Source organism: Odocoileus virginianus, chromosome 1, assembly GCF_023699985.2.
Source record: "Odocoileus virginianus isolate 20LAN1187 ecotype Illinois chromosome 1, Ovbor_1.2, whole genome shotgun sequence".
Taxonomy (NCBI): domain Eukaryota; kingdom Metazoa; phylum Chordata; class Mammalia; order Artiodactyla; family Cervidae; genus Odocoileus; species Odocoileus virginianus.
Genome location: NC_069674.1, coordinates 1,612,295 through 1,632,413, shown reverse-complemented (window position 1 = coordinate 1,632,413; position 20,119 = coordinate 1,612,295). Strand labels below are relative to the sequence as shown.

At 43.5% G+C, this 20,119-nt stretch overlaps 1 protein-coding gene across 8 annotated transcripts in view; it reads right to left on the bottom strand.

Moving 5' to 3' along the window:
- The window catches only part of LMBR1 (limb development membrane protein 1), a 131,549-nt gene that overhangs the window by 43,352 nt on the left and 68,078 nt on the right, over nt 1–20,119 (bottom strand). For all 8 annotated transcript variants that reach the window (XM_070479586.1, XM_020888735.2, XM_020888734.2 and 5 more), the window contains 4 exons: nt 16,828–16,954; nt 16,268–16,336; nt 15,367–15,431; nt 10,721–10,793 (listed from right to left, as the gene is read on the bottom strand). In XM_070479586.1, coding sequence (XP_070335687.1) covers nt 10,721–10,793; nt 15,367–15,431; nt 16,268–16,336; nt 16,828–16,954 — 334 coding nt within the window. The remainder of the gene's footprint in view (nt 1–10,720; nt 10,794–15,366; nt 15,432–16,267; nt 16,337–16,827; nt 16,955–20,119) is intronic.

Genomic DNA, 20,119 nt, shown 5'->3' with positions numbered 1-20,119 from the left:
CATTTTTCCACTGCTGCTGTAACAAACTACCATAAACTCAGTGACTTAAAGCAGCGCGGACATCTTGCCTTCTGTTTCGGAGGTCAGGAGTCTAACCCAAAGGTGGGGCAGGACTGCACCCTCCACAGACTCCAGGGAGAACCGGCTTCTGGAGACAGCCAGCCCTCCTGGGCTCGGGGGCCTTTCCTCGGGTCACTCCACCCTCCGCTTCCGCGCCACGTCCCCTTCTGTGACCGCCTGCCTCATCGGTGACACGGTGCCTGCCCACCAGAGCACCCAGGATAATGCCAAGCCCCTCACTGAACCACAGTGCACGGCCCCCATCCCCATGCCAGGGGACACACGCGCAGGCTCTGGCGGTGAGGACTCGGACGCTTCCGCGAGACCCTATTCTGTCTATCACAAGGACCACCTCATCTCTTGCCTACTAAATTTTAAAACTTATCCCCACATCCTAGGCAGTCTTTTTTCTGCTCCAGTGACATCTCTTTGATAACCTGTACTACTCTGGGGGGCTGAGTACGAATCCTCCTTTGTCTTTCCCAACAGCTGACTTCAACCTGAAGCACAGTCTCTAGATGCTCACCTTGGCCCTCAGCTCAGCCCTGAGCAAACACCACGTCCAGATCTGCTGCTCTCTTGCTCCCTCATCCCTCTCCAGGCAGACCAGCCCTCAAACAGTGACAGACATCTGCAGGACCAGTAACTGGTGTTCTTGGGGACTAGGGATGAACCGGCCAGAAATACCGACTCGGGAGGAAGAAGACTCAGTGCTCTGGCGTCTCTCAGGGTGCAAACAGCACTCCTTTCTTTAAGGGAGAGAGCCTGCAGAGAGGGTTCAGCCAACAGCACAAGGCAGCTCGGCGCACTAAGCCCTCCTGTGCAATCAGAAAGCTCCAGTCTTACCTAGGTCTCTAGGGAAGGGAAGGACTGTGCCCTCTGCACTCCCATTCTCACTACTGGCCGTCACTAAAGAGACAGAAATCCAATACTCTCCCCTCCTCCCCTTTGGAGAACCTGAGGTCTTGAAAGCACTGAAATGTTACACACTATTTCCAGAACTCCTGAGTTTTTTTGCTTCCCAATATATAGTTGATTACAGAACGGGGATAAAGATAGTATAGAGGTATTCACGTACTGTGCCCCAAAACTACTACACTTCTACTACAAATTCAGTTTCTGGCAGCCAAAGCAAGACACTTAAGTTACAGAATTAATGGACACTTCTGTATAACAAAGAGATTTACAGTAAGACGGCATAGCATTATAAGATTCTCAAGTATCTTTGAATTTAATAGTCTTAGAGGTAAGAATATTTTACTTTTCATTCCATTTCTTTATAAATGATATGGTATGCATCTGTAGCTAATGCTCATTTAACTTCTACACCTAATAAATTACAAATACAATCCCAAACTATGTTTCATCCCCTATGCTTGTAAAGAAAAGCATAATTCCAGTAACCAGTTCACTGCTAGAAATAATAATCTGATGACTATTCAGAATTTTGAAAGGGAATCAGAGTAGATAAAGTATTCCTGCTGTTAACGTAAACTTAAAAGACATAAATGTCTACTTTGTGGGTGTGATATCTAAAAAGCTCAGTACAGATGTCCAGGCCAATCAAAGTTTTCAAAGGAAAATAACTAAAGTGATGTTTCTGTAACACTGTTTTTATTTTTTTGATGACCCAATGCTAGGCACACAATAGGTAGTTAATAAACACTGAGTGACCTGCACACTAAAATCAAGAATACATTCTTATTGTCCTTAAAAGAAATTATGGTTTTTACTAAATGACTAGATTTTCATCTGGAATAACACAATTTTCAAAGACATCACCACCTTTTACTGTATATCTCATTACCTACATGAGAAAAGTAAGCTTGTTTGGGCAGAATATTCCAGTATAAAAGGAAATGATGGCTCTTGTAAGGAATCATGACACACCTCAAACAAATATTGGAGTGTTATACAAATTTAAGTTATAACAACAAAATCATCAAAATATCCTAAAGAACTGTATTATCATTACCTTATTTCAAAATGAATCTAAAATGTTCAATGTCAGCATTGTCTAGTCAATAAGTCAAATTGGTAGACAAAACCTGTTTGGGCTAGTCATGAAAAATAAAAAGGGATTCTCCAAGAAAACCACAAAGCAGCTCATTTAAGGTCAATTTAACGGTATTATTCTGTTTTCCTTCCAGCCTCAACATAAGATTTCACTACCTCAAAGGAAATTGTAAGAGTATCTATTTGCATTCCCCCTAGGTGATTGGCAGTTCACCACCAATTAGTTCAAAATTACACTGTTACTAGCATGCAATAAAAACAACACCTTTCATCTTTCTTACACAGGTAAGACCTTCAGAGCCAATAACTTTGATCAAATGAGTATTTTTGATCCTGCCCCACCCGTCTCTTTGGATTCAGGAAAACTAATAGCTGACGGCAACTTTTCCCAGCTTTATTCTTAAGCTGAAAAACTAGTGTGGCATTGAAAATATTTTGTTCCCAAGATAACAGAATTTCCCAAAGTCCAGCACTTCAACAATTAAGCTGTCCTCACACCTTTTCTTAATATGTAAGAGAGCCTTAACTGACATGTATTCATGTATTAAAGGACAGATGCTATTTACTGTACAATATATAATGCTGCATTTCTAAAAACCAATATAAATCTCCAAATGATTATGTAAATAATTCAAAGAATATGAAGCAATAAAACAATCTCCCTAAACAAATCAATACCCTAAACAATCCAGGATCCTAAACTTAGTCTCTAATGATTACTACTTGAAAATAGATCCCTCTGGTATATACATTATTGTTTCATTTAACTTTTAAATTTAGTGTATAGACAAAAGAAAGCTAGTTATAAAATCTATTACCTAAGCAATTCTTTAAAATTTTGATTATATTTAGTACTTTGAACTGACCAAAGTTATCTCTGTCACCAAGAATGTGAGGTCACTCAAATACTTTTCATTATTCCTAGTCACTCAGACAAACGAGTTTGTTGTTAAAACCCGAGACTCCTAATAATTCATAGAATGAACAGTCTCCATCCCCTAAGCAAACACCAATTACTATACACCATAAAGCCACTGGTGATTAGCCAGACCCCACAAAGCTTTTGAAAACTGAAGCCTGGACATGCAATCTCTAAAACATCTACCTGGGCATGAACAAACACTATTACCATCTACAGAGGAGACAGACAAGTCATACACTCAAAAACTCTACTTCCATTTCTGTTCCCTTTGCAATGCTAACATTTGTTAAAATAGTTTCTGTTTACTTCTGACATATGCACAAAAATATGGCTAGTTACTGAACTAAGTAATATGAGATTTTTTTATATCCAACACAATTTTGAAAATGCAAAATACTTTCATTATAAAATGATCACAGGCAATATGCAGAATATTAAACAACTTCAGGAACATTACATGAAACTGTACGATGGAAGGTTTGGCCCTTTTTTCCTACCTCAGCTACAAGGTGGTGGCGTACCTTAAGCCAGACAGAGTGCTGAGATCACTTCACACCTTACTCTCGGGATCACCATCATCACTGGGTGTGGCTACACAAGCAGCTCATGTGCATAAACCCCTCTGCTGCTAACAGATCTGGATCGTCTACACAGAGCAATCTCTCTCTCTCAGTTTCAAACAATACATGATACTTGACTCTTGAATTATTCCAAAGTATTCTTCATCTACTGGTACTGTATCTCTTCAGTCACCGCATTTCATCCCTTCTTCATCTCACTATTTGGGCCATATTTTATTGCCATGGAGTGATTATATAGCCCAAGAAGCTGAATACATTGTAACAAGATGTCTCCTACAGTTTCAGACCCTTGGACCCAAATGTCGGTGTCTTACTAAAAAGAAACCATTTAATTAGTATTACCAGTAGAATTAATATTCTTTTTGTTACTTCATAAAGTCAAGATATTACTAAATCCTTTCTTCTATCACAGTATTGCCCCCAAAGGGGTCATTCAGTGTCAACAACCTTTGCTATGTATGTTCCTGATGAAAGTCAGTATCTGATAAACTTCAGACTGTCTACTATTCCCAGAGTCTGGTAAATCTGAGAAATTCTTACATCAGTGGTATAACCAACAGAATAACCATTGCAAGACTATAAAAGAATGCCGAGGGGAAGTCAAGATGAGAGTGATGCAGAGGACATGAGATGAAATCCAGTGCGTCTTTATACCATTGAGGGTGGTATGTGAAAGACATCAGACAGCCAACCACATTTCCAGTGACGACGGGAAAGCCTCTGACAGGACGCCACCACTCTGAGCAAGCACAGACTGCTTGGTAAACTTGGCTGAGGGATAAACAACAAGATTCTAGGACTACAGGTTACTGAGTTCCACAAAAAATGAGGATGGGTGGGGGTATTTTTCAATCTTTTACTTTTCATAATACTAAGATACAGCAAAAATGAAATCAGTACATCTTCTGTGCTCTTAAGAATAAAGAATTAGTACAAACCTCAATGGAAAAAGCTTTTAAAAAGATTAGAATGAAGCAGGAAAGTAATTGCCACCAAAGGTGATATACTAACTTTTTATCATGAAGATGAAAATAGTACATAAAAAATGGAATTGAATCATTAAGTTCAAAGGCTATAATATTTTTAAATAAATCACATTAAAAGAACTGTGAAGGTTTTGAACTTAAACAACAAAAAATAATTCCTGTTCATTAGGTACTTCTAAAGTTACCCAGTACACCCATAGGCTATACACACAAAAGCTAATTATTTCAATTAATGCTGCCGCATGACTTAAACATCTAAACAGCTAATGTATATATATCTTAATCCTGAGAAGGAATTACAAAAGATTTTCTACCAAGATTAATGTAATGGGACTTTCTGTTGGGCTACTCTTCAGGGGTCCTGGAGTAGAAATGGGTTGTGACTGCTCCAATTTCATGGCTTAACAATAGAGGGAAAATCGCTTTATTTCTTTTCCTTCACTAACACCAAACACACGGACTCCAGCTCCTCGTCTTGGCTTGTCTCCAGAGGTCTCTACAATGGGCTTTTCTAAACACTGTTCCATGTGGTGGTTTTTTATCCTATCACCAAATTTCACTTCTTCATTCTTCACATCTATGGTAAAATGACGAAATCACTGTGTGCTTTTCATCTTTCCACTTACTCCCAACCCACCACGTGCCTGGCGGTATCAGAGGATCAGGAAGAAAACCAGCATACACCCCTGCCTGCCGAGTCCCTGCTCCAGGCAGGATGAGAGATGAAGATGAGGATGAGAGGAAGGGCAGGATGAGAGATGAGCAGGACATCAGTGACCGGAAGGCACTGTGGAAACAAGGAAGGGGAAGGGAAAGAAGTGCCGGGGGGAGGCAGGCCTGGCAGCACTGGCCACGGGGCCTACCGTGGGAAGGCCCATGGGGCAGGGGCCCGGCGGGACAGGCCCTGTGCGGCAGGGGCAGCAAGGCGCCCACAGGAGCTGGGGGCAGCCAGGAGCCCACGAGTGAGGGAGGGCTGGCCCTCAGCGCTCTCCCACCTCGCAGGCCGAGGATGGGCGCAGGGAGCCGACGGGGATCTGCACCGGCTCAGCCAGCGGGGACTGGCCGTCGCTCAGACCAGGGAGGCAGCAGGGCAAGGGGTGAAGCATGGTCAGATGCTGGAGAGGCTTTGAAGCCAGAGGCGAGAACTTTGCGAAGGAATCCACAAGGGAATGAAGAGCCGCCAAGGAATTCACCTGGGCACCTAGAAGAACGGGTCTGCCACCTGCAGGGACGTGCCCATGTGAACAGAGGCCTATAGAGCTGAGTCTGGACAAGAGGTGCTCAAGGCACCCACTGGACAGCCCAGTGGCATGAGCACTGGACACCTGGCTTGCAGAGCTGGGGTCAGCAGCCCCGGGGCTGGGGCGGGCAGGCAAACAAAGAGGAGCACGGGGACCGAGGCAGGGAGGGGCGGGGAGACGCAGCAACGCAGGCTGAAGAGCAGCCGCCCGTCACCTGGGAGGACGAGGAACGTGCCGAGCGGAGTGACAGCATTTCCAGGAGAAAGGGGAGCTAAGACGAGGACTACGAGTCACAGCCAACATGGCACCAGCACCCTGGTAGTCATGGAGGCGGGAGTGAGCCCAAAGCCTCACCTTTGAGCAAGGCTGTATAGATAAACTGGTCATGACATGTCATTAATGTACCGCCCTGGATCAAAAACTCACACAACTGTGCTCTGACCTCTAACGGGAGGGAAGGAGCTTTCTGAGAGACTGTTCCCAAGTTATAATCCTCAATCAGGCTCGATGAAAATTTTCTACTTCTTTCTTGGATCAACTGATTGGTTTTTTGTGAACACTTCCTTTCCTTACTCTTTTACTTGTTCTTTCATTCTGTTGAGAAAAATAAGAGTACTTTCCTATGCTGATAGCAGTGAGCCAGCTGATTCTGTGAGAGAGGTGGCAACCCAGCTGGAGCTCTGTCCTACAGTCAGGGAGAAGGGACGCGGGCCGCTGCACCGGCGAGGGCCAACCGTAGCCTCGGTCCAGCGGCGGGACGGCCAGGCACAGCGTACGCAGAAGAGGCAGCGCACGCAGGGAAACCCAGGCAAGGGGCCAGAGTTCTGCCACAAGAGCTTCTGTTTTCTTGACAAAACAGGAAGCAAAGTATCAGCTGAGAGTGACCGTGAAGAAGGTCTGAGAGAAGAGAAGACATAGCAGTCGTCTGGAGACTGTCTGGTCAGACAGGAAGAGAGAGGTCAGGCGGCCACAGTCAGCGGGCACGCAGAGCGGGCTGGACCGAGGTGCACTGAGTGTGAAGGGGCCTGAGAGGGCACAGGGGCACTGGCTCTGACGACAGCCTGGCACTAGCGCAACTGTGATGAGGCCTGGGGACGACGGGAACGTGGGGGCAAGCGGCGGTGCTGAAAAGTCACGAGGGTAAATACACGGCACGTGTGAAAAGTGTCAACACTGGGTAACTGCGGGGAGTGAGCCGGAGAAGCCAGGGCTGGGCAACAGGTGCTGGGCTCACGACGAGGCCCAGGCACCAAGCCGCTGAGCGGGCGATTAGGAGGGAGCGCTCAGGGGCTTCCCAGAGGTGGGGCTCCGAAACCACCGAGGACCGCAGGTGCGTGGAGAGGAGGCTCGTCAAAGAGCAGACGGTGCCGTGTCCCCCCACAGGGAGCAGGCCTCGCCTTGGAGGGGAGGGTGACTGGGGAGAGAGAAGCGGCCAGTCAGGTCAGGGCCTGCAGACAGACTTAGAGCCTGACACAGAGCAAGGGCAGCCCAGGCAGGCTCCAGGAGCAGTGCAGGCAGGTGAGCGGCAAGCAGGACCCCGCTGGGGGCCGCTGGGGAGCCCAGAGTCCTCAGGACAGAGAGGCCGAGCGCTGCGGTCCTGCCGCCAGGTCCATGCCCCGCCCCAGTGCTGGCGCAGGGCGTCCCGGTGGAGCGGACAGTGGGAACCAGGGGCAGAAACGGGCCCAAGGAGATGAGCGGATCAGAGCCTGAGATCACAGGACAGCCCCTGCCCCTCGGCCGGACCAGAAAGAGGCCAAGGGCAAAAGGCACCCTCGCTCCTGCCCTCTCCAGTGCCGGGACTGCATGGGCTCCCTCCTGCTCCAGAAACGCACACAACGCCTTCCTCCACTTCTTGTCAGGTCCTTCAGCACTGGACGCAGCCTTCAGGCAGTCTCACCGTGTCTCTCCCTCTTTCAGTTAAGTAGCCCACAGTCTCAAGACTCGGGTTCTAAATTCACAGGCACGCTGTCTGGTGCTTACAGAAAGCAGCGTGGTGAAGGGAGGAGAGAATGGGGCAGGCTGGCAGCAGGATGGCTTCTCTGTAATAGTGCACAGTTAGCTTTACTCTGTTACTGTCTGTTAAGAAATAACAACACTATTAACAAGCACAAAACCTCTAGCACCAAGGATCAACGAGGAGCAGTGGAGAAGTCATGGGCAGGCAGTGCATCACAGAGCTGTGCTGATGACCTAAACACCAGCATGGAGGCCGAGCTCAGGCAGGTAGCGACTACCACAACAAGTCATCTTATCTTCCAGGACAAAATAGTGTTATTCCCACACTTAAGTCCCTTTTGATATCAAGTATCATGTTTTATCAGGTAGTCGTAAAGCTGGGATCAGAGCAAACCACGCAGATGTCTCCAAGCTACACACCATGCCCGTCACAGCCCACAAGCACCAAGAAAGCACAGCCAGCAAGCCCTCAGCAAACACCACCACAAGTTCTGGGGGGGGGGTCACCGCTGTAAGCTGTAGTTTTTAAAATCTTCTACTCTATCCTGAAATTCTTTTTAATAGCCCAGAGTAAAAACTTAAAACTTCACTTTGTAAAAATAATTTAAAATATATGATAATTATTACAACAAAATATATGTGACAGAGTGCAATATTAAATATGTTCCACGGGGTGACTGCGGTCACGAACCTCCTAGTGGCACACGTGTGCTCAGTCACGTCTGACTCTGCAACCCTTTGGACCGTCACCCACAGGCTCCTCTGTCCACGGGATTCTCCAGGCAAGAACACTGGAGTGGGCTGCCATTTCCTCCTCCAGGGGATCTTCCCAACCCAAGGATCAAACCCACACCTCCTGTGTCTCCTACAGTGCAGGCAGATTCTTTATCCGCTGAGCCACTGGGAAAGCCCTGCTAACCTCCTATGATCTACATTTTCTTAAACAGCAAATTACAAAGCAGGGTTTTGTTCCATCTTGGCTTTTCTTCCTTCTGCACAACCGACAAATATACTTACTGAAGCTCGTAACTCTTAATCTGTATTAATCAAAATGTCCATTTTGCTTCAGAACCCTCTATATTCCACCTTTAACAGTCCACAGTGCTAACCAGCAGCAAAGAGCAAAGCCACAGCTTTATCCCAACACATTCCAACACACAGTCTCACTGGAAAGATTCTTAATGACCACCGACAGTCCAAAGTAGTGCATGGCCTCCCAAAATGGCAGAAAATAAAAGTACACTTAGCATTGGCAATCATGTCATCTTTTTTTAAGTCTTTACTGAATTTGTTACAATATTGCTTGTTTTACCTTTTGGGTTTCTGCCTGCAAGGAAGATGGGATCTTAGTTCCCCAACCAGGGATCAAACCTGCCTCCCCTGCATTGGAAGGCAAAGGACTGCCAGGAAGTCACAGATCATATCATTCTCAAGCCCCTGCAAGCTACACCATTACTGAGTTAGCTGGATGTACTGTTTACTTTGGCTTTGCCTCACTGTACACTACCTTAAACTCCTGGCAAGTGTTTCCTTTTCCGTTTCCTTAGCTGTAATGGAGCCACTTTTTATTTGAGGAGCTAAGGATCTAGAGACATTCTGGAGAGACTTTTTTTCCTCCACTGTTAAAGGACAAAGTGAGAAAAGCCTACATTTTGGGGTTTCTTTTGATTAGCCTTATTTCAAATTCTTTAATTCACAGAGCAATGTATTTTACCCTTCCTAGATCTGAGCCTCCTGACTGTAAGACAGAAATGATATTGTATATAAGCTGAGACATAACCCCACACTGCAGGGGGCAGTTAGACATGGATTCTGAATGATCCAGGCAGATTTAGTATACAATGGCATGATAATCTAAATAAGACAGGTTCATTACAATATTAACTACTTTAATGAAATATTATAAAGCTGACAGTATTAAAGTTATAATTCTTAAGTTAAATAGGTTTAAATGTTAAAATAGCTTTAATAAAGTTAGAAGAATAAAAAATACATGTAGTTCCAGTCTAAAAGCTATCAGTATCAAAGTATATAATTATTATAACTGAGAAGAATTCTCTAGAATAGATACAATCCAAAATTCTTTGATCTAAGAATAATGTCTAATATCAACATTTTGGGGTTGATGATTTAAATTCACTATCTGTAACTGAAGAAAGTAGCTATCTTTCTTCCCATTTCTCAATATTGTGTAGTTAAAGTAACCTTCCATTTTATACCTATTCTTGAATTATGATTGTAAAATATAGTTAGCTATTAATAATCTGATCTTGGTGGGAGGTTTTCAACATTTAAAAGAAAACTCCGTAGGAGAAAAGAGTGTAGGGTGAAAATCATTTGAGTAAAATAAAAATTTTTACTATGTCATTTCTCTGTTAAACTGTCATTACTCTTTTCTTTACTGGTTAATCATTTGAAGCCAAAAATGATCCGTAATGAAAATTTAGATTTTAAAGTCTTTGACAGGCGTATGTGGTTATCAGCTGGTAATGAACAGTATCCCAAAATGAAGACAGAGTTCCTCAGTACAGCAATCTAATTTGGCCCCTTCACACGGAAGAAACACGGCTTTCTACCAACAGGAGAGACACAAAGAAGGGATGCTACAGCTGCTAAGACAAACCTGTAACACGCCAGTAACTGGAAGTCCTGACACCCATCATGCGTGAGGATCTGATGGAGGACAGACACACCTCAGTGGCCAGTGTCTAGGCGCTGAACTGACCCTGCCAGATCACAGCGACTTTCAGTGAGGGGGGACCTGACCCAGCTCCTCAGCTGCTCCTCAGCACACCTGCCCTCACCTGGGAAGCTCACGTGTTCCTCTTACGTCTCAGCCTCAGGCAACAGCACAAGGGACTGAGGGGCTTGTCTTTCTCCCCTCAATTATCCGTCTTTTTAGAATTAACTAATGTTTTATTCTGGCCTAAATATGTAATAAATATAACAAATACATACCACTGAGTCGTCTCTGGAGTGCTTCTTCCTCGAGGGTAATGATATAAATCTGCTCATCCAGGTCTTCAAGAATCTAAATGTAAAGACCACACTATTGAATAATACATTACAAAAGCAGTGTTTATGAGAATATTTAGGCTACTTGGCCTATAATTTAGACAACCATTCAAATTAATAGGAATCTAAAATAAAAATGCTAAAACTATTCTATTTGCAATTAAGTAAAAAGTCTTAGTACAGAACTAAGCAAATTGAAAGCTGATTCTCATAAAATCTACATACACCTAAATTGGGGTTGTTTCAGTTTAAAGAATGAAAGAACTCTGCAACTCTCTCAAAGGCACACAAATGCAAGCATTCTAAACATCCAAAGAACTGAATGCAGTAATCTCTTCGTGCCCAAGCCAATTCTCTGGAGCTGGAAGAAGCAGATAGCCCAGTCCAATAATGGTTTCTTATCTATTAATACATTAACCTGCATAATGTGTAGAACAAGAAATCCATAAATGAAATCGCTACCGTTCATACTTTCCATTTACATCATCTTCATATAACAAAAGATGTCCACAAATATTAAACACTGGGATTATGAAAATCACCCCCCAGACTGAACCCTAGAGACAGAGTGCTGAACACACACACTCACTACCAGAGCATACAACACTAGTAAAAACAACCACCAGAAAAACCCACTCATCAACAGCCAATTTATATGGGATATTCTTTGCACTGTCTTCATTGCTAATAAAACCTAAAAGCTTTATTATCACAGGTGGGAAATTTATTATCAGTTTGGCCACCTGATGAAAACAACTGACTCCTTAGAAAAAACCCTGATGCTGGAAAAAATTGGAGGTGGGAGGAGAAGCGGGCAACAGAGGATGAGATGGTTGGATGGCATCACCAACTCGATGGACATGAGTTTGGGTAAACTCCAGGAGTTGGTGACGGACAGGGAAGCCTGGCAAGCTGCAGTCCATGGAGTGGCAAGGAATCGGACACAACTGAGCGACTGAACTGATCACAGCTGGCCTCCCTGAGCCAATCCTAAGTATCTTCCTAGCTCTGGGAAAACTCTGAAAGAAACCCAGAGCTGTTATTAATGTTGTGTCTTTCAACCCCAAACTACTTATTTCTCAGCAAAACAATAAACTGTGAGTTGATGGACAAAATAAAAGGATGGAAATCCTATATATTAATACAGATATACTTTCAGAACCCTGATGAGGCATTTTCAGAAAAAGGAGTTTCAATCATGCAATCCCTATCAAGTATCAAGCAATCCAATAATTCCCAGTATTTGAACAAATATTGATGGCCAAGAGCTGAAAACAAAATAAAATAATAAAATAAGAATATATAGTAAGAAACAAGTAATTGTAAGAGATGGCCATCTTGTGAACCCGGGAGGAATGGGAAGAAGGGGGGGCCCTCCCGCAGCACCCGAGGCCCCAACACTCCAGTCTCTGGAGGAAGAACGGGTCCATGGAAGCCCCAGGGGGAGGCCGTGAATGGGGCCAGTGAGGGCTTCGCTGAGGACACGACACACTTGTGTGTCCATGCGAAGACCCACATGGGGGCCGTAAATGGGGCTGAGTCATCCAAGGCAGACTTCATGGATGGGGAGAGCATGGGCCACACCTCTGTGGGCCTCAATATGAAGTTCCTTTTCCACCAACATTCTCACCACTTTCTACTGTTTGGACCACAATAGACACTTTTCACTGTTCTCAAGGTCTAAAACATACAAATGGGGCCTTCCCTGGTGGCTCAGCCAAAAAGAATCTGCTTGCCAAACAGAAGAACTGGGTTCAAGCCCTGGGCTGGGAAGATCCCTTGGAGAAGGAAATGGCAACCCACTCCAGTAATCTTACCAGGAAAATCCTATGGACAGAAGAGCCTGGTGGGCTACAGTCCGTGGGGTCACAAATAAGTCAGAAATGACTGAGCAACTAAAGAATACCACACACGAAGGATTTCCTCTCGCTGCGTAGCTGCCCACTGACGGCTCGCCACCACAGGGACGTGTTGGTGTGAGTGAGTGACAACAAGAAGCACAGGTGTCTCTGTGAGGGCTGGCGTGCTTCATCCCATCATTCCACAGCAACCCTGTGACAAACAGACTGCTCTCACCCCACCCTGTAACATGCCACCAAACAAAGGTCCGGCAAAGGAAAGTTATCTGCCTTCAAAGCCTGTGCTCTTAGCCAGTCTGAGCTGATGGGGACCTAAATATGGATCGGACTTAAGTCCTCGACTTCAAACAGCTTATATTCTATGTTCAGGAAAGACATGAAAAAAAAAATTATAGAACTGAAATCAAAGTCATAAATGAAGCTAAAATAAAATGTTACAGAAGTTCGGAGGAAGAAAGATTCCCAGCTTCTGTTTGGGACGAAAACAGTCTTCACAAATGTTTTTGATGGCAGTAGCATAGTACCTGGTAGCTTCATTTACCAAAAGGAGAAAAGGCATTCGGATCAGAGCAAACGACAAGCAGAACACCAGGGCGGGGAGGTAAAAGGTTCCCTCAGCAACAGAAGGGCGCGAACTCTTGTTCTTATTGTAGAACAAGCAGTGGCCCAGAGTCCCGGCTCCGAGAAGAGCCTCTGGGTTCAAGCCCTGCCCCATCCTCTCAGATCTGTGATCTTGTACAAGCTAACTGATCTCCCTGAACTGCAGATAATTCAAGCATAAAGTAAGAACACCATCACCCAACTTACGGGCTTATCATCAGGATTAAAGGAAATTATGAAAAATGAAATTAAATGAAGTACTCAGTGCACACATACAGCAAATACTTAATTACTAAATACATAACCATTATTACGAGATGTTAAGAATAAGAAAAATCTGAAGATGTTATTAATAACAGACAAGTTTGGGAGAAAATAAGTTTGGGGAGGGGAGATAGATAAGTATTTTGATTCTTTATCTGTTGGGTTTTCAACTCCATGGGGTATTCAATTAAAGCATTTAAAAAATACTGTAGTTTGTATTCATTATCTCTTTCTCACTAGAATTAGACATATAGAAGGGAGGTGGAAGTGGCAGAATGCTCAGGAAAACAGAGCAGAGCCCATTAGCCCAAGGATAGAACTTGAAACATTTGCCTAGTTTAGGGGGCAGAAAGTAGAAACGGAGAGAAAGATCAAAAAAACAATTAGAGAATTAGTAAGAAACTAAATGAATGCCGTGTCACAAAACCTCTTTAAGAGGGAGGCAAATTTCAAGATTTAATAGCATGTGTATTATATATGAGTGTGTGCACATTTACACAGCAGGTAAAAAAACCTGTTTTTATTTTTTAAAAATATGAAGATTGCCATTAAAAAAAACTTTCAAGATTAAGCAAACATTTCCTAAAAGAATGTCTACTATGATATTCTCTGCTTCTTTCCTTTGATGAATCACCCTGACAGGAAAGAAAACACATAACCACGATAATTTAATAAGTACAACTAGTGAAACACAGACAAAGGGGAATATGGAAATGCAAAGCGAGAAGCTTCACTATCGTAGCTGAGAGAAGTGAGGCAGGGTTCAGGGCTGGTATCAGAGCCAGGGCTTCAGACGCTACCAGGTGGCCGAAGCAGGCAGGAGGCAGCAGCGAGAGCAAGGCCCTCACTAGGCCTGGGAAAGGGGAAGAATCCAGCATACTCGGGCATAGCACGTCAGCTGGGAGACTGACTGGAATCACAGACACCAGGGAGGCCACAGCGGGAGGGGTGGCTACAGGTAAACTCAGGGTGGACAGGGGTGAAAGGCCTTCTTACATGTGCATAGTTTACATTGGAGTATGTAGGCAATGATGATCCATGAAAATAATGGACGTGACAAACTCTCTAGATACAGGTAAGAATTATTTTCATATTGTTAAATACTTGACAAAATAGCTAGAAGCCAAAGTATGTGCGTGTGTGTACAGTCGCTTCAGTCATATCCAACTCTTTGTGACCCCATGGACTGTAGCTCACCAGGCTCTTCTGTCCATGGGATTTTACTGACAAAAGTACTGGAGTGGGTTGCCATTCCCTCCTCCAGGGGACGTTCCCAACCCAGGGATCTCCTGTGTCTCCTGCAATGCAGGCAGATTCTTCATCACTGAGCCACTGTGGAAGCCCAGAAGCCAAAGCAACTTAGGGAAAAAATCATCAAAACTACTATCAACTGAAAATTATTTTAAAATGAATATACAGTATTTCTGATATTAAAGGGAAATGTATAATTCAATTAATCAAGATATAATGTGCAGACAAATTTTTAGGAAATAACTGCTTTATAATTCAAAGAATATACATAGTAAAGTTTGAAACATAAAAGAGTTACTATTTGATATAAGATCAGTTCAGTTCAGTTGCTCAGTCATGTCCAACTCTTTGTGACCCCATGAGATATAAGATAATGGACACTTAAAATACCTCTAAATATCTGTACATTTTGTCTTCAAATCTGTTAGAAGCATTTTTTACCTGTGTGCCTATACTTTGCAAAACAAATTTGGTTGTCAAAGATGAGAAAGATGAAAACAATACAATAGCACTTTGGGGCATCAATATATAAAAATGTTCTGTTTCTGAATGCTGGTTTAGAACCTGAGAGATGTGCAAACGTGAAAGTGTTTATTTAACAGACGACATACTCACTGTTGGCTTCACCAGCAGCTGCCCCATGACAGTGAACATGCGGGAGAGGCCGACTGGAGTGCACACTGCAGAACAGAGAGCTTCCTTCAGAGTTAGGAGAGAAACCGCGGGTCCAAAATTAGCCAAACTCAGAGACTACTGCCGTGAGAAAACGCCTGTTTGCAGCCTAGGTTTTCTCGGTGTTCTGTCACAGGGCTCCTCAGTGTCACCACTAAAGAAGCTCTAGGGACTGGCACATGGAGGGTGGGCATTCTTGCACCTAAGGGAGACTTGTGAAGACCAAGGAGGGGCAGGAGATGCCAGACTCCAGCAGCTGAATAATAACAAGGGCTCTCACTTCAAAGAAATCAAAGAAAACCAACCAGAAAACAGTTTGCATTTCAAGTGTCAATACTAACTGAACTGGGTACCAGACAAGACTACCTGAAAGTGATGACGATAAACTGACATCGTTTTACCTACATTATCCGCTTATAGTATCTCTGAGATGTGATGTGATGCTTTAAGTAAAACAAAACATATTGTGAAGAAAAAAAAAAGACCACAAATTCATCAAACAGAATTTGACAATTACCATTTAAAGGCAGAAGGCAGTGTTGTGGCCAGGGCTGGGGTAGGGACAGCAGGGAGAGTTGGGGAGCATGTCTGACTCTGTCTCTCCCTCCCTTTCTCTCTCCAACTCCGTGAAAGAGGCTTTCTTTAGAGAAAACCAAAGGTATCTTATTGTTTCAAGGTTTCAGTTTATCAAAATTTATCTTGAACATGCAAAAAAAGTTAAGGGCCAACTTTTTTAAAAATCTCCAAGTTGTTAAAAGAATCTCATCAGGAAACTTGCCCGTAATTTTCTAGAACACAGAACAACTCTGCTTTACCATCAATATTCTGTTAGAAAAATACTTACAGAGAAGTAACAAGCATCCCATCAATGATATACAGGAATATAAATAAGGTAGGTAGAACTCCCAGAGATCTGTTTAAAAATGTAAATATTTTAGTACATCCAAAATACTGTGCATTAAGACATAGACTGACTATAGATTAATGTATAGTAAACATCATAATTGCCTATTTCAGTCTACTAAACCATGTAATTTCTAAATTGTACAATAAAAAGATCTAAAACAGAAGAACAGGAAATAACTTTTGCAAAACCTGTTTAGAGGGAGAAAATAAGCCTCCATGGAATTTTAAGAACAGAAACCAATTAACCGAAGGGGGAAAAAAAAGTCTGAAAAGCTGCTTGCTCACTCTACATACAAGAAACACATAAACATTCATTTCTTTCCTTAAACATGTCAAAAGACTTTAATTCTGTAAATTAACAATATGGATTAACTATACAAGGATTATTGCATAACAATATACAAAGAATTATTAAAATGTTTTAAAAAGTGACTGTGTAATTATATTCCAAACTGTAGTCTCCCTTAGAGAAACTGGTTTAAACAAGTCAATCCGCACCATATAAAGATTCCATGCTGGCAGCATCATTGTCAATGAGTGCTGAGGCTACCCACACGATCCCAAGAATAAGCAAGGCCAGGAGGATGAGCATGACCAGGGTTTCTAAAATTCGGGCTCGGATTCCCTGAAAAATACAACAAAGATTTAATTTTTTTATTTTATCACATGAACAATTAGTCTTCTGTCAATGTGAAAACAAAAGTTCTTTGAAGGGGGAGGAAATTTATATTTCTCAGCAAGCCAAAAAACACTAACTGTTTATGGTTTGTAATGTTCAGACTGACTTTTCTTTTGAAAATTATGTAAAACACCATTAAGCTTTGAAGAAAGTACCCAAAAAATTCTTTAAAAAACATTTTGCAGAGCCATTTTAAACAATTACTTTCCTAACACTTTCCACCACGAGAGTAGATTAACGAATTTTTATTTGTGATTCTAATCAAGGGATTATAAAGCTAATTAAGGCATGCTGCCAAGCAGTTCAGTGAACACCCCACTTAGTGAGAGCACAGAGCCCCATCTACTGGAGAACGCAGGAATCCTGCCGGCTCCCCACAGCCTCCAGCGCCCTCTAGTGGCCGGATGAAGGCCTCTTCACGGTGACCCAACCTCAGAAAGCATGCGGACAGACACTATCAATATTCGTATCAGTTAAACATCATTCCTTTGTCCACATTAGATTGAATTTTTCACTAAATCCACTAGGATGGAATACAATAAATAATTATTGTGTACGATTTTAAATATATAAGACAAATTCTGACCTCAGGGGCAAACAAGAGGCCAACTTACATTTGAAACCTAGGGGACTAGGCAAAAAAGAAAAACTTCCTCATATTCTTAGAAAGTCATCAAATGACTGAATCTGTACTTAAATGTAAATATTCATATTGTTATGTTATACTGTAATACACTATTTTACATCTAACATAATATTAAGTATACCCATGTTTCTCAAATCACATAATATTTCCTTCCCTATTAAAAACAGTCTAAAGATATGAGCTATACATAAAATCTAAAATATGGACTTATTTCAATTTTGCTCTAAATGTTACTTTCTAATTTCTGATTTACAGAAACAGGTCACAGTTAAATCACAGCTCCTCAAATTCAATAAGAAAGGAAACTTCATAAAGCCACGGCCAAGCGATACCAGTCTGAAGTGATGACTCAGACTTACCTGACCACAGGGTGGCCCCTCACAGGTTAAAACGTATTTGGTAAAGAATCTATCTGCAATGTGGGAGACCTGGGTTCAATCTCTGGGTTGGAAAGATCTCCTGAAGAAGGGAAAGGCTACCCACTCCAGTATTCTGGCCTGGAGAATTCCATGGACTGTATAGTCCACGGGGTTGCAAAGAGTCGGACACGACTGAGCGACTTTCACTTCACTTCACTTCTTCAGAGTTAAGAGTCAGTGCCCCTTATGTGCTCAGAGCAAAGGAGGCTGGTGAACCAGAGTGACGGCAACCTGCATCTGACCTTACACACTAGCTCTCACAGTAGCTGTGACTCCAGTGAGAGAAAACAAGAACAGTCACAGAACAAACTACTAAAAAATACACTTCTACTTTTCAGAAGAACTCTCTGAGCCCACACTTCACGACTTTCAAACCATTTAGGATACCAAAACATGACCACTACCTTTTAGCACTGATTTCTTTTCCCCCCTCTTCCTCTTTCTAAGCAAGAATCTTTTAATTACACCTTAAATATGATCTGGAAAGCCTATAAATAAAACAGATAAAAAGAGTAGGCTCTGGAGTGTATTACAATCTCAGCTTCATCTCTTCCTGCCTCTGACTGTAGCCCAAATCCTGCCAGCCTCCAACTAGCCCACAGGAACATCCGAGCTCACAAAACACATAACACGTGTCGGAAGTGCCAAGATACATTAGCTAAACAGTAGTGTTACTCAGAACTATGAGATTTGATATCCAAAAACAGGGCATTTTACTACAATAATATGCTATAATTATTATAGCCAGCAATTACAATAACATAACATTAAGTTACAGTAAGTACTGTAATGATAATAAATTTGGGGAATCAGTCATCGGTAAGACTTACATACCTCCTCTGACATTTTGGTAAGAACTGGTGGTGATTTAGTCGCTAAGTCGTGTCTAACTCTTGTGACCCCACGGACAGTAGCCCACCAGGTTCCTCTGTCCATGGGATTTCCCAGACAAGAATACTGGAGTAGGTTGCCATTTTCTTTTATAGGAGATCTTCCAGATTCAGGGATCAAACCAGAGTCTCTTGAGTCTCCTGAGTCTGGCAGGTGGATTCTTTTACCAGCTGAGCCACCAGGGAAGCCCCTGGTGAGAACTGTTTCTTAGCAATTCAATTTGTTTTTCATCAAATCTGTTTCTCTGTGTTGGAAGGCAACGCTCCGTGGTTCTCTCCCACGTCTGAGCATCTATCTCACCAGCAGAGGTAGGCAGTTCTCATTCTAGACTGTCTTTTCAAGGATATCTACACAGCGAATGGCCTGGGAAGACAGAGACAGTGTCTCTGAAGCTGAAGCGGGCCTGCCTCCTTTACGGCATGAAGGAGGAGATCCCCCCCCCCCCCCCGAGCAGAAGCCAGGCCGGTTTGCGGCAGGGCCCCCTCGGTGCAGGGCTCCGCAGCTGTGACAGAAGCCTCCTGCAGGGACGGCCTCCATTGGCCGCGTCGCCCCCACGGGGCCCGGGGCCTGGGGAGCTGGCAGAAACAGCAGGCTGCTGCACTTGCAGGCTGAGGAGTGAAGTCCCCTCTGTCGGGCCAGGAGTCTGTGTCTACAGTCAGTGTCTGTGAAGCTGGCCAACTGACCTGTCACCTTGCAAGTACCATAATGTCAGATCCCAGACATCTGAAATGTCTCAGTTTCAGACAACTTTGGGCGGCTTTCTGGGAAGAACAGACAAGGGCCCACACGGTTGGGTTCAGGGCCAGGATCGAGCCGTGAACCCTCTCACCCAGGCCTCAGACAGGCAGAAGGAAGCCCCCCGCCGCCCAGCCCCAACAGCTAGCGCACGAGGGGCTGGCCCCTGGCCTGCTGCAGCTCCCTCTCCAGCGTGGAGCAGGAAGGGGTCTTCTCGTGACATGCAAGAGCAAGCCCTGCAAGGCGGCTGACAGGAACCGTCCTACACATACCACAGCGACGGGGAACTACTCTTCTTATTCGCTTGGTGCCCGGTCATATTTTCAAACTTTTTAGAGTAGATGTCTATGACTTAAGATATAGGCAAACAGACTAATGTTGTCTTTAATTTTCAATATTTTCTTAAAATAATAAATGTCC